This window comes from Lycium ferocissimum, chromosome 9 (assembly GCF_029784015.1).
Source record: "Lycium ferocissimum isolate CSIRO_LF1 chromosome 9, AGI_CSIRO_Lferr_CH_V1, whole genome shotgun sequence".
NCBI lineage: Eukaryota > Viridiplantae > Streptophyta > Magnoliopsida > Solanales > Solanaceae > Lycium > Lycium ferocissimum.
In genome coordinates, this window is record NC_081350.1 from 47,434,388 (window position 1) to 47,449,636 (window position 15,249).

Consider the following 15,249-nt stretch of genomic DNA (forward strand, 5'->3'; position numbering starts at 1 on the left):
ACGCGAAATCGACTGTAACCTGCAAGGCTTCTGACTACTATGGGATAATGGCGGAGCACTGCAAATCTACTCATGTGGATAAATTCACCACGGGAAGACCTAGAATTGAATAAATTAGGTCAAAATGTATTGAACAAATTCCTCTAAAGGGAAAGGTCTAAAAAAGAGGGGTCGTTGTTTCAGTAACATGTTATAACAGGTCAAATCATTGTAATAATATATAAAGATTTTTTACAATATCACGTATATAACTTAAATTCAAAGAATTTAAGTGATAAAAGAAGTTACTATTACCTCAACAGAAACAATTGAACAGCACCTGCATGAACATTCACAGTCGAAGGCTTTAACGTAAACTCCGACAGAAGGTAAGCATGTTACTTACTTTGTCTCATTATTCTTTTATCATATATTATAATGATATAGTAATTATTATGAGTCTCTTGTCAATAGTTGTGATCTGTTAGCAGCAGTCACCTAAACGAGAAGGAAAAATTCCTTTTTTCTTACAAGCCAAGGCTGTTTATGACCTTTTTTAATGCAAAATGTACACATACACACATGTTCGTACATACCTACAACGGAGAAAATTGTTAAAACGAAAATGTATAACTTACGCTGCTAACAGAGCTGTTAAATGAGGAATTTGGACGGATCAAAATACGATGAGTTAATAAATAGGCGGGTCAATGTTACTTAAGCTGAAATAGATCACTACAAGAAAAGTACGAATTACCTGGGAATTTTACCAAGGAATTTTTTTTCACAAAACTTTCCTATGTATTTTCATGCAAATATATGAAATTCCAAAATTTTAGAACTTTTTAGCCGCGACAAATATTTCTCCAGAAAACTTTGTAAGTAAATTTGGCGCCATTTTGACTCATCATTTCAAGTTGGGCTATGACTCATTATTCATTGGCCACCGCCTGTTTACACGGAAAATCGTTACAGTTGAATTTGTGTATGTGGTCAAGGACACATGGATCAATGCAACCAAGATTACGAAATAGCAAGTAATAATTAACAAGACAAATTAAAGTAAAACATAGCTAGTTATGTAGCCTGGGCCTTGGAGAAGCGTTAAGCTAGAGTCTCCGGGCGGTGAATCACTATAAACACCACAAATTAAACAAGGAAAAGTCAATGCTAAGAATAATATGAATACTTTGTATTGTTGTATAATGATTTAGATGATCTTTACAATGAGATGAGCACATCTATTTATACTAGAGCTATGGGGTGCATGACCCACAAATCATGCCCTCTTCATTACCCATATTAATGCCAAAGGTAACAAAAGGTAATAAAGGGATTTAATGCTATGACAATGAATGGTAATGAAGGGCAATAATGCACATTTAAGACCGGAGGAAGACTTGGGGTTTCTTGCAACGGCTGCACATTGAATGACATTTGACCGGTGAGTTGGCATGCTTCTCCGGACCTCTTCTAATTTCTGTCTCCGGAAGCGGCTGCCAAGTTACTCCTCCGGAGCATCATTATGCTTTCCCGGAGCCCCTCGTTTGTTCACTCTAATCTGATCTATCACCATTGCCATGTGTCATCCTCTGATTCATTCACTTGGTGTCTACGAATTTTACCCTATACATTGACGAATCACTATGGCCGACTTTGTCCTGCTCAAGCCTCAACCCACTCGTTGTCTTGCGGTCAAGCTCCCTTATGACTTCACATTTAGAGGGCCAGTCTGCTTCCTTAAAAAGATCAAACACAAGTACTTCGTTTGCTCAATTTCCTTATCTCCCCATTCAAAATGAAATGTACAATAATCAGGAAATAAGAATTTTCTTTTCTTAAAAAAGAAAACAAAGATTTTTTCATACTGTTAACCTTTTTCTTGAAAAGAAAAAAAAAAGAAAAAAAGAAGAACCGGACGTGAAAGGATAGGTGATTTCTTTCCGTCTGCCAAATTTTGATGGCCATAGAAGAGAACGAGTATCCAATATAATAATTAATGTACATGCAAGCTAGTCCGGATACCACTGTTATTAAAAAAATGTACAATTAATATATCAAAGTTTTGGTTTCCAGTGAAGCTAATTTAATTAAGTATATGTCATTTTCCAACTAATGGAGTATTAAACAAAACCCAATTTGTCTTATCATTTTGCAAATAATTAGCACCCGGTTCCTCCCTACATTTTTCTATCAGTTTCCACACCAGATCTCACTGAATAAATTTGACATATATAGAATCTTTTTTTTTTTTCCACCATCAAAAGGTAGCAAAACAGCTCGAAATTTTAATTAACAAGGACATTCAAAAGCATTATTGTATGAGCTGTTCTAACTGCTATGGTAGCAGAGATATTAGTATCTGTTGTTAAAAGAACTCGAACTCCACATGCACCATTATAAACAAGATGTATATACTTCGGTGGCAGCCATGAAAAACAACAAAAAAATTAAAATATCAAGCAAACTAAATTAAGACAATATATATGTATGGATACATAGGTGGAGTTATGATTTGAGTTTATGATCAGTTCTAAATTTTAAAAATGTAGCTTACCCGATACTTGATAAATTATCTAAACCAATTAAGTAGATTTATAAACACAAATATAAGGTTTAAGCTAAAGCTACTAAATTATGTGTATAGGGTGAAAAGGGCACCCAGGGTTGATTTGCAAGACCGGATGCTCTACTAATTCAGAGGGATCGTCCGGCTGGCCTCCACTCTCACCAACTCGTGTCACATCGACAGGCCTCGGTTAGAGTGCCGCAGCAGGAGCGCACACTCGGGCTACAGTAACGTCACATCACACAGATTATAGGGTTTGAAAAGTTAAGAACTGGCTTGTATAAACTTAGCTTAGGGAAGAAGTAAGGCATCTTGTTCCTCTTGAAACCTTGGTAATCATTATTTTTTCTCTCAACAAGCAAGACACCCGGAATCATCACTTATTTTTTAAGCTTTCGGAATCAATTTGCATTGTCTTTATCACTTAATTAGCATCACCCACGATCACCATTACTCCGGACCGGGCTCGTAAAAGAATTCTCGGGGGTAAGTACGTCTCACTTGTCTTCAAACCCTGTAAAAACAAATCTCTAACTGGCTTAATGACTTAATCAGATTTCACCGAAAACATTATGCCGAACATGTGGGCAAGGCTCTATCTCCACCCTATACAGACAAGTGGTTCGTATGCATATGTATAAGGGTAAAATGTGTTTAATTGATTAACTTATATACACGGCCACATTGTAAAGAAGTTTTTATACAATTTAATCAAGTCACCTGAAAAATATGTACAATAAACCTTTTAAAAACAGTGGGATTGTAATCTTGAAAGTAAGATAGATTACTTATTACAATAAATAAAAGTGACCTAATAATATAAAAATTCTTTACACTATCGAAATATATAAGTTGAATTCAAATTTTCTTTGACAAAGGAGGACAAGTAGACAACAAAGGTGAATACAAGACCAATAATTGGGTTACGTCCATTCAGCGGCGGACACACATTATTGCTTCAAGTGGTGTCATTTGATATCGCTTCACAAAATATAGACACCACATTGCTTGAAAAATAGTTAAAAACACATCATGAGTATCAATTTTGGTATTGAAGCAAAGCCTGCCGACACTATTTGCGTAAAATTCAACGAATGCCAGTATTATTTCCTTAGTTACCATGTTAGCTAGAAATCTGACCAATACTAAATTTGAATTCTTTTCCTTTTAATTTGCATCGGGTTATCTTTAATTTAAATCCAACTAAGAGTCGTTATCTGTTAAAAAACAAAAATTAAAGAAGGAAAAATTTGGAAGGTAAGAGTCATCGTGATTATGACATATGATCTGACTGAACAAGAACAATAAGTTACGCAGACAATAACTAATCACTTTTCTAATGCTATAAAACACTAAAAAATTAAGAAAAAAGATTAATACTATTAAAATTGGCACATGCTAGTTAGATCTAAGACGCAAATTGGCCTATAAATTTGCCCTGATGCTGTTGGTGGAGAGAAACACAACTAAACAAAGACAAGTGATCATCACTTTTGAGAATTAAGTAGCATTGTAAAATGGCTACATTTAGCAATTCGGGTTTTCTAGTATTGTTTTTTCTAGGAATTTTTAGTTCTAGCCATGCCCAATTACAGCAAAATTTCTATAGCAAGAGCTGCCCGAAAGCAGAAAAGATGATTCAAGATTATGTTCAAAAGCACATTCCAAATGCTCCATCTCTTGCAGCTGCTTTATTGAGAATGCATTTCCATGATTGTTTTGTCAGGGTAAGTATATAAATATGGATTCAATTGTGCAAAACATATTTATATACTACTCCCTCCGTCTCATATTATTAATTTTTTTGCGCTTCTAGAGATTCAAACTAAGTGAACTTTGACCAATTTTCGAAAGTGTATTTTTTTTCATCATATTGACCATGAGTATTTTTTTCATCATATTGACTATGAAAAGAATTGCAACTTGTAGTACTTTTTGTATTATTTTGAATATCCAAATTTTAATTTTGGGATAAGGGAAAAACATGTTAACCTTCCTTTTTTTTTAAATTACTAATTTCACTTCTTACGAACGGTTAACCTGTAGTTATTGTTTAGATAATCTGACAGTGTAAAAAAAAATTGCACATCCGGTCTATAAAAGTTGAACTCTATATATATAGTACCTAGTTTCTCATTCAAGCAGTGACTCATTCGCTATATGGCATTATTGACTCCACCTTTTGTGTTCTTCTCTTTTTCTATTGGCAGGGTTGTGATGCTTCTGTGCTCTTGAATTCAACTTCAAGTACAGGAAATCAAACTGAAAAAGTGGCAATTCCAAATCAAACACTGAGAGGATTTTCCTTCATAGATGGTGTGAAGAAAATTGTTGAAGCAGAATGCCCTGGAGTTGTCTCTTGTGCTGATATTATTGCTTTGGTTGCTAGAGACTCTGTAGTAATCACTGTAAGCAAGAAAGAAAAAAGTTAATTGAACAAATAAATTTGCTATTTCAACCATATTTTGTTTCTCATTGTTTATGTTTCTTGGCATATATAATAGGGAGGTCCCTTCTGGAATGTGCCAACTGGTAGAAGAGATGGAAGAATATCAAATGCATCAGAAGCCTTAGCAGATATTCCAGCTCCAACTAGTAACTTCACTAGACTCCAGTCATCTTTTGCCAAGAAGGGTCTTGATCTAAATGACTTAGTCCTATTGTCTGGTAAGTCAAAATACAGGGTTAATTACTTACCGAACTTTTCTCACTGCAACAGCAAACTTACAAAATTATCATTATTGTTATTGTGGTAGTGACTTTAGTGTTATTGTGAGTAAAGTTCAACATAGCAGATAAATTCAGTGACGATACCTGAATTTAATACTCACATATCCATTTAGAGTGCTATATTCCATTTAGAGTACTATAAATATGTAAAGGTTGTAATATTTTTGAATTTAAGTACCATGGTCCATTTATTTCAGGTGCTCACACCATTGGAATTTCTCATTGTCCATCATTTTCAACACGTCTGTATAATTTCACCGGAACTTTTGGCACCCAAGATCCATCTTTAGACAGCGAGTACGCCACAAATCTTAAAGCTAGAAAATGCAAATCTCTCAATGATAACACCACCATAGTTGAGATGGATCCCGGTAGTTTCAGGACATTTGATCTTAGTTACTTCAAGCTCTTGCTCAAAAGGAGAGGCCTCTTCCAATCAGATGCAGCCTTATTAACAAGTTCTATGACAAAGTCGTTTATCGATCAACTAGTAAAAGGTTCACTGAAAGAATTTTATGCTGAATTTGCTACGGCCATGGAGAAAATGGGCAAAATTGAAGTTAAGACTGGTTCTAATGGAGAAATTAGGAAGCAATGTGCAATGGTGAATTAATAGCTAAAAGAACTCTTTCCCTTGGTACCAATTTTCTATGATTTTGTGTTTTGTCTTTATGTCTATTGTGTGAATTATTTGAGTTACATGTATTATATGTTCTTTTGTATGTATTCCCAATTTGAGGGCACATGTATTATATTTGTTCTTTTGTATCTATTTCCTATTATTGTTTCAGCTTGATGGTTTTGTTGGAATAAGATTTGAGGAACTAATGACAGCTTGTTGTATCAAACTGTAGGAATCTTTTCCACCTGAGGTAGTATCTTTATAACCTCTTGTCTTCAATTTGTGAACGTTAAAAGGGAAGAAAGAAAAAGAAAAGTAAGGAAGTAAAAAAAGATGGATAAAATATCACATCGTATAGTAAAACGGAAGTAATAATTGTATCGAACTATGAGGTCGACTGAAAGATAGCCTATAGAAACCTCCATAATAATAGGATTAATTAATAATCTAAAAAATAATGCAGGTTAGTTGCTACAATAAGTTAACATATTTTATAGGCTTAATGCATATACTGCCCCCTGAACTTGTCCCTTTTTTTCATTTGGGCACATCAACTAAGTGTTGTTCTTATTGAACCCCTGAACTCGTCCTCAAAGGTGTCTATCAAACACAGTCTAACTTACATAGTATTCTATCTTCAATGTAGCAACATGCTAATATATATTCTAATTTAATTATGCCATTTTTTAGCTAAGATTAACAGCAATTGAGGGAAAAAAGAGTAATCTCTTAATTAAGCTGGCAGTGAAAGAGCAGAACCAGCAGAAAACGACACATCCATAACCTAAAGAATAGCTTACCACACGTCTAAAATATTATTTTACCACAATTTATTTTTTGCTTCTAATAAAAATCAGATTTAGAGGGTTTGATAGACACACTTGAGGATGAGTTCAGGGGTTCAATAGAAACAACACTTAGTTGAAGTGCCAAAATGAAAAAAAGGGACAAGTTTAGGGGGTTGCATATGCATTAAACCTATTTTATATTATCAGTATATCTATATTTTTTTATATTAAAAACGGAAAAGGGTCAAATATACCCCTGTACTATCGAAAAAGGGCCAAATATACCCTTCGTTATACTTTGGGTCTAAATATACCCTACCGTTATACTATTGGCTCAAATATACTCCTCCACCGTTAAAGTTGTCCAAGTTGGAATCCAATCCCACATGACACTAATATTTTAATGAGGTGGGTACTATGTGGCATGCCACGTCATTAACCAAACCCAATTTTACCCCCCTCCCTCTCCTTCCATATCATCTTTCACCCTTAACATCTCCCTCTCCACCATTGCCCAGTTGTACAAATACTTCTGTGCATCCATATTTGGAGAAGCAATAACAAAACAGTTAGCACTGCTATTATCCAAAGAATTGTAATGCAACTAGCAGCAAACTTTGGTGGAAAAAATAAAACTAGCAGCAAACTCAATCCTGAACAAAGTTGGAATCAACTATATATAGAATCTAATGGTTCAAACACAATAAAATCTTTAACCACTTGAAGCAAACTTCCACTGTTGAATTACAATCTACCACACCTGAACATATTGATCACTGTAAGAAGATATCATCAAAAAAGTTACTTACATATTCGATAATCCTTTGATGCGTGAGATCTGAACAAAATCCATAATATCTCAAATTGATCACCCTTAACTTAAAAAAAAAATATATTAGTGAAATGGTGTAGCAATGGTGGAGAGGGAGATGTTCAGGGTGAAAGATGATATGAAAGGAGAGGTAAGTGGAGTAAAATTGGGTTTGGTTAATGATGTGGCATGCCACATAGTGCTCACCTCATTAAAATATTAGTGTCATGTGGGATTGGGTTCTAACTTGGACAATTTTAACGGTGGAGGGGTATATTTGAGTCAATAGTATAACTGTAGGGGTATCTTTAGACCCAAAGTATAATGAAAGGTATATTTGGCCCTTTTTCGATAGTACAGGGGTATATTTGACCTTTTTCCGTATTAAAAATGAGAATCCCAAACTAAAAGTTAAATTACCAAAACAACATTTTAAAAACCTAAATATCCTATTTAATCCTTCTTATTAACATAAAATAACTACCCTATTTAATTAAAAACAAAAAGACCTAACCCCTAAGTTGCCAACGCTTAATATGGTTTTTGAAGAGGGAAGAATTTTTTTTTTTTTTGGTCGAACGAACACATTGCGTTTATCACCTCAAAACAAGCAACACCAAATAAGTCAATGTCAAAACCAAACCAAAACAAAACTCCGACCACCTATCTACTCCTACCTTCCTGTACATTGCTACTTATGTTAAAGTTGTTCAATCCATTTTCTATCTTTACATCTTGTTCCTATGTAATATATCAAAAATTCTCACTTTGCACTACCCCTGGATTTGCTTGAGCACCACCAAAGGACTTGGCGCAACTTGATTCCAACATGCCTCATTCCTGGCCATCCAAATCTGGTAAACTAGAGCAACCAGCACTGCCCAGATAACTCCTCGACTGATCTTTCCCCTTTCCCATCTTGCCATTCTCTTCCACAACCCTGTCAACTCTGTGTTACTATATTTGATCTTTAGCCACTGAAATACCTTCCAAGATATGTTCTTGAGAATATGCATTCAAAGTATAAGTGCTGGCTAAAGTTATAGATAGACCCTCAAACTTGTCCATATTTTTCACTTGGACACCTCAACTGAGCAGCGTACCATCTGAACCCTCTAAGAAGACGTTTATACGTGCCATATAGACACATGTCACTGTGCGTGTTGTCCACTTTTTTTAAGGAGCGTGAGAAGCATTTCAAATGCTATTGATGTGGATCCCAGTTGACAAGTGTCAACAGAAAAAGGCAAAAAAAAAAAAAAAAAAACTTTTTCTCTCTCTCCCCTTCATCTTCTCCAACACCATTACTGACACAACAACAACATTTCTCCATTAATGGACCAAAAAAATCAATAGTCCTTTGAAATAAACACACAAAAAAAACCCTTCATCCAAACACACCCTTTACTTTTCTTGCTTTTCCTCTTTCTTCTGTTTATATTGATGTTTATTTTTTTAAAAGTAAATTATTTAGAATAAAAAGAATTAGTTGGGAGTGGGAGGATGACGGATAACTAGTGGAGGAAGAAGAAAAAGAGAGGAAGGAAAGGGGCGGTGGGGGGGGGCTGAAGAAGAGAGAGGAGAGGGGTGGTGGGGTTTGAAGAAGAGGAGAGGGGTCGGTCGGGGGGGGGGGGGGGAAGAAGATGACTATTATTGTTTTTACTTTTTTTTTTTTTTTTTTTTTTGTAAAATCCTTTTATTTTTATTTTTTAAAGCTAAAATCCACGTGGCTCTATCTTATTTGTTATTTTTGCGTGTGAATTACACGCACCATTTGTGTGTTGCTGCATATTTATTTTGTGTTTAAATGGCACATTAACAGTTGTCTTGAAGGGTTCATTTGGTACGACCCTCAGTTGGGGGGTCTAAATGAAAAATCAGGACAAGTTCAGGGGTCCATCTATGACTTTGGCCTATAAGTGCTCTATAGTTTCCGGACAACTCCCACAGAGGGAACATAAGTCATCTTGGCAAATGACCAGGGGCGGATCTACCTTAGTGTGAGGTAAGCCTGTCAAGTGGGTCGGGCCAGCCCGAACCCGGCCCGGTAAACCCGGCCCACCACCGGCCTGGCCCAGACCCACTAAGAGGTGTGGGCCTGGCTCGGTGGGATTTATTGGGGGGTGGGCGGACAAGGTGCACGGCCCACGGCCGGCCCACGGTAGCCGGGTGATGGCCCACCGGGGCACCGGCCCGGCCCACTTCAAAAAAAAAAAAAAAAAAAGAGATAAGTACTACATTTATTACTAATAATAAGTATTTCAAAAACATTGTATCCCAATAAATTAGGAGTCTCTTTTTACGGAGCACTTTAGTTTTCTTTAAAATTGTATTTTAAAGCTAGACAATCTTGTTTTCTCAACAAATATACCTTTGATACATTTTCAGTATATAGTATATATTAGATTGTGATAGTTTTATATAAAAGTAAAATTTCATTAGCATGTCATATATACTGTGAATACGTAGATTATATCAAATATAATACTCCCTCCGTTTCAATTTACGTGAACCTATTTCTTTATTAGTCTGTGATAAAAAGAATGATCCCTTTCTATATTTGGAAACAATTTACCTTTATGCAATGATTTATAGCCACACAAAATATATGTGACTCATTGAACACCACAAGTTTGAAAGCCTTCTCTTCTTTCTTAAACTTCATGTCCAGTCAAATAGACATATCAACATCTACATAAATAATTTAAAATAAAACTTAAAACTTAAATTGATAACATTGCAAATTTAAAACATACAAACTTGAACGGCGAAATATTGCAAATCAAAAGTTCAAAACATACAAATTAAACATCTAACATCGATGGACAAATTTAAAGAAGAGATAAACTTCAAAGTTCAATTTCGTGCCTCTTCACAAGTGTCTACGCAACACACCCTCCCTCCCCCTCCCTCACACCCCCACACACACACACCCCCCCCTTACCCACCCCCTCCCCCCCCCCCCCCCCCCCTAATAGGCTAATACCCGACTCTCCGGACTTGTGGAGATATATGTCACCACAATGTTGACATTTAACATGTTCCTCATTTACTCGCTCAAAATGCATCCACACCGCACTTGAAGTTGATCGTCGAACTCGAGGAGAAGGTGGAGGTGAAGTAATGTACACTAGTTGAATAGCAAATTTAGATAAAGAGAGAAACATGGAAGAATTGTGTGAAAATGAAGAAGAATGGAGGGGTATTTATAGTTTGAAAATATGACCAAAGTGCAGTTATTCATAAATTTAGGGGTTCAAATAAAATTAGCAACGACTAGTTTTTTAAATTTCCAACGGCTAGCTTTTTGAATTTGACGATGACTAAACTTTTTTTTAATTTAGCAATTTTATCATTAGTTGTAAATATTAATTTTATTATTAGTAGTAAATGCAAATGTCTATTTTTGTATTAGAACTTAAAAAAAAAAAAAAAAAAGGTCCGGCCCACTAACTATAACCCAGCCCCGCCTGGTTAGCCCGAGGTGTAGCCCCTATCCGGATAGGGCTGGGCCGGACACCCTTTTCCCTCTCCAAGCCCGGCCCCTTAACGTACGGCCCGGCCCGGCCCCGACCCAGCCCCTTGTGGCCCACGTTTAAATGGCCCAACCCGGCCCGGCCCACTTGACAACCTTAGTGTGAGGGGTGTCACGTGACACTGCTTCGTTGGAAAATTTTACTAAATATGTATATATAATTAAAAGGCAACAGTGAAACAACAGATATAATATATAAGGTGACACTCCTCGACACTAAAGATCACGTAGCTCAAGCGGTTAGGTGCTTGGATTTTCAAATGGGTGCGCGAGTTCGGTTCTGTGCGGCATCATTTAGATTTGTAGAACTTTTGCTCCTCATCTACAAAATGATACTTATCCTACATTTCAGGATCGAACCTATGACCTCTCGTAAGTTAACAAAACTTAAACCACTTGGTCAAAACTCACACTTTTAGATTAGAGTGACAATAAATTACTTAGACCATAGAGAAGGATCTTGCTGGTTCCTCAATTAGTTGTTGTGAGGTTCTCTTTTTTATGTTTATTTTTTCTTTCACCTTCTTTCTCGCCAATGAAATTGATTAAGAATAATTAAGGAAATTACATGAATAATGAGTTGTTTAGTGATCATTTGGTGCGCTATATAAAAAAAAAATTATTTGGTATTATTTCTAATGAGATTATTTTGAATACATTTCACAAAAAGAAAACTCATTGAAAAAAGTCGTGTTTTTTTAAAAATAAAAATAAAATATATATATATATATATAGTAATCCACGTGAATTGTGTTTCATTTGTATTTTGTTCTTTTTTAATATGGTGTTACATTGTTTTATTTATTATTTCTCATTTTAAAATGTGACACTGGTGACCAAAAATCCTGCGTACGCCATCCCCATCCTGACCAGCCTCCCATCCTGAGCAGCCTCACTCTAGTCTGTAACCTCCCTTGCGTAGCTAACCAGTATATGAAAAAGAAGAGGGAAGAGTTGCTACCGTTTAAATAACTTATACAAACAACCCAAGGCACCCAACCGTTAGTGGAGTCGAAAAGCATCCTTTCACTTTGCTTTGATTTGCGTAGAAGAATTTCCAGGAGCTGTTTGGCAAAATTCTTCATCGAAAGCAATAGTGGTACTTCGTGAAAAGAGATGGCATCTAGAGGCAGTCATCATCAATGGTGATTCTCATGTTTTTCTTATTTGATATGTTATATATAGCCATAATATTTTTTTAAAAAAATACAAGGTACTAAAAATTTATAAAAGAAGAAATAAAGCAATTAAAATTTAGTAAGAATTGGCCAGGTTGAGTTATGACTCGTATTTTAGCCCATTTCAATCCAAGAACTTTTGGGGGGGGGGGGGGTCAATAATCCACTCATTTAGTAACTCAATCCATTTTAACCCGCCCAAATTCAGTCCAACCCACCCATCTGACACCTTTACTCATGACCATACAAGAAAATAATGAATTTTTTTAAATATTAGTTGTAACTTTTTGACACATATGATAATTTTCTAGTAGGGGTGTACAAGGACTATGTTGATTCGGGTTTTTCAAATACCAAACCAAACCAAACCAATCGTATCGGGTATTTAAATTTATAAACCAAACGAAACCAACAAAAGTCGAGTTTTTCAACCTCAAGTTCACTCGATTTTTTTCAGGTTGCTTGGGTTTCTCGAATTTTTTGTGGTTCGATGTGACTCATCTTACAATAAACCTAACAAAATCTAAGTTATACACATCAGTCCCTTGCAATAAGGTTTTTGAGAGAATATTTCCAAAGGAAAATACCATAACAACTCTTAAAAATAGCTACTGTTAAAAGATAATCATGTATTATGGGAATTCTTCAGCAACTTTTGAATGACAAGGCTTTCTCAGGGATGTATAACCAACCCTTTTTGAAACTTACTAATTAACACAAAACCACATTCATATCACTGGACATAAAGGAAACCATGATCAAGTTGGTAAGCTTCTCCATTTCAAAAAAAAAAAAAAAAAAAAAAAAAAAAAAAAAAAATTGGTATGATTCTGCTTGCCACCAATTTCACCACTTAAATCCAAGGATAATTCCTAAAAGATATGGCAAGGGTAATTGCTAAAAAATAACCTCAACAAGGAAAAGATCGCCAAAGAAATTCTAACACTTAAATCCAACCAAAGAAATTCAATACTTAAATCCAACCGCTTCCAATAGAATTAGAGACAAAACAGAATATGGCCAAACTACAAACTGCATTAGAGTTGATGGAGTAACAGACTTGCCGCTTTACTGAATCAAATTATTTCTCCGAATCAAACTGGTTTTGTTCGTAGTAGACTTATTACTGAAAACATTTTATTGGCACAAAAAACGGTACATGGTATTAAAAAAAGAACACTAAGGGAAATGTTGTTATAAAGTTCGATATGGCAAAAGCCTATGATAGGGTGATATTTGGCACAAATATCTAGATTTAGTGTCATTTGCACTTCACTTCTTAGCACTTTAATCGCAGCTTTTAATGCAAATTGTTGTATATGATCTTATGTTGGTATGCTTGTATGAATAGGTACAACGTTGACCAATGGAGGGTATTTCGAGCGCTTTTGATTGAATCCGAGGCGGTCCATGTTGGTTGAACATGGGAAGGAAATTCCGGACTTGCAGGCGGCCGACCACCGAAGGGCCTCGTACGCGGCTATGCGTCGCACGGCCGCACAAAAACCCCATCTCGAATCTCGGACGGGCCATGCATTGGCCATGCGGCAAGCAAGACACACGGGAGGAGATCATGCGCTGGCCATGCGCCGCACAGCCGTTACGCACAAGCGGCGTCAGTTGTCCTATTTGGATCGGGATTGGGTCAACTTATCCTATATTTACCCTAGCGTATAAATAGTCGTTTTTAACATTAGGCGGCTTGGACGAATTTTGAGACTTGGGAAACTCTTTCTAGGTTTTATTCCTTTTCTATTGTTTTTCTTTACATTGAAACCCTATGTTAAGCATGAATTCTCGTTCTCATTCTCGAATCATGTGTAACTAAACACCGTAATTCTGGGGTTGTGGCGTAGCCATGAATATTGACGTTTGACAAGTAGTTCAATCTTAGTAGCTTGTTCGTATGCAATTGCCTCTTTACTTCTGTGCTTAATTGCTTGATTGTTTGCACAACAGTTGAGTTCTAATTACTAATTGATACCCGTGCTTGGGAAAGACGTTGTCAATATAGAGAAGAAGTAACGAGATTGTGATCTGCATATCCCTATAGTTGGGCTAGGATTTGTGACTAGGATAGGAATATACTTAGTTACATAATTAATTTCATTTCGTGTTCTTATTGCATTCTTGATAGGTCAATACCATAGGAATATAGGAGGCGAGTTATCTTGAATCGGCGAGTAGTGGTTCGGAAGAACACTACAAGATTAATAATCCGGTAAATTGACAATTGTGAACAAAGTTGCTAAGGCAAGATACTTGAATGACTCAATAGGATTGGTAAACGAGGCACGACCCCGGAATACTTCTCAAATCTTGATAAAAGCGATTCGAATACGTTCTTAGCATAAATTCTGGTTACATTGTTAGTTACTTTTATTTCCGCATTAGTTTACAAAACAACCAAAACTTTTATTCTTTACTTGCATAGGTAGTAGCAATAGTTTATTTTCATGAAAGTATTGGTCATAAGTCTCTGTGGGTTCGACATCCGATTTTATATAATCACTATATTACTTGTACGACCACGTACGCTTGCTTGTGCATTTGGACGCAACAAGTTTTTAGCGCCGTTGCTGGGGACTTAGAAGTCAATTATTTTTGCCATAATAAATTGTATTGCTATACTTATCCAAGTATTAACGTCTTGATCTTAGCTTCTACTTGATTGCAGGTACTTTGCTCGAATGCGAAGGACTGCGAGTCAAAACAATCTTGAGGAATTTGATCCTGAGCCTGAACGTACTTTCAATCGGCGCAGGAGAGAGTTGAATTTGTTGCAAAACCCGCAGGCTGTCGCAGAGTTACCTGTGGTCATGGCTAATAATAAACCAGCAAAAGTGAGAGAGGTTGCAGTGCCTCGTGTGGCGGATGTCACTTCAAGAATTGTCAAGCCCACCATCGAAGGGCACTTTGAGTTGAAGCATCCTATGATTCAACTACTTCACTCTAGTGGGCAATTCACGAGAAGGTCGCACGAGGATCCTCAGCGTCACATCCATACTTTCCTCGCATTGTCGATACTTTTGCTACC

The 15,249-nt window shown here is 36.2% G+C and overlaps 1 protein-coding gene across 1 annotated transcript; it reads left to right on the top strand.

The window, feature by feature from the left end:
* Positions 1-3,827: 3,827 nt before the first annotated feature.
* LOC132031128 (peroxidase 3-like) lies at positions 3,828-6,101 on the top strand. The gene is made up of 4 exons (XM_059420995.1): positions 3,828-4,275; positions 4,759-4,956; positions 5,053-5,215; positions 5,476-6,101. The coding sequence occupies exons 1-4, from the start codon at positions 4,066-4,068 to the stop codon at positions 5,889-5,891; spliced, it is 987 nt and encodes a 328-aa protein (XP_059276978.1). The 5' UTR covers positions 3,828-4,065; the 3' UTR covers positions 5,892-6,101.
* The last annotated feature ends 9,148 nt before the right edge of the window (positions 6,102-15,249 follow it).

Bases quoted from the DNA above. Each gene is read 5' to 3' on its own strand.
- LOC132031128 (XM_059420995.1), top strand. From the start codon at position 4,066: ATGGCTACATTTAGCAATTCGGGTTTTCTAGTATTGTTTTTTCTAGGA. The intron at 4,957-5,052 runs GTAAGCAAGAAA...CATATATAATAG, and splicing joins GAGACTCTGTAGTAATCACT to GGAGGTCCCTTCTGGAATGT. The intron at 5,216-5,475 runs GTAAGTCAAAAT...CATTTATTTCAG, and splicing joins TGACTTAGTCCTATTGTCTG to GTGCTCACACCATTGGAATT.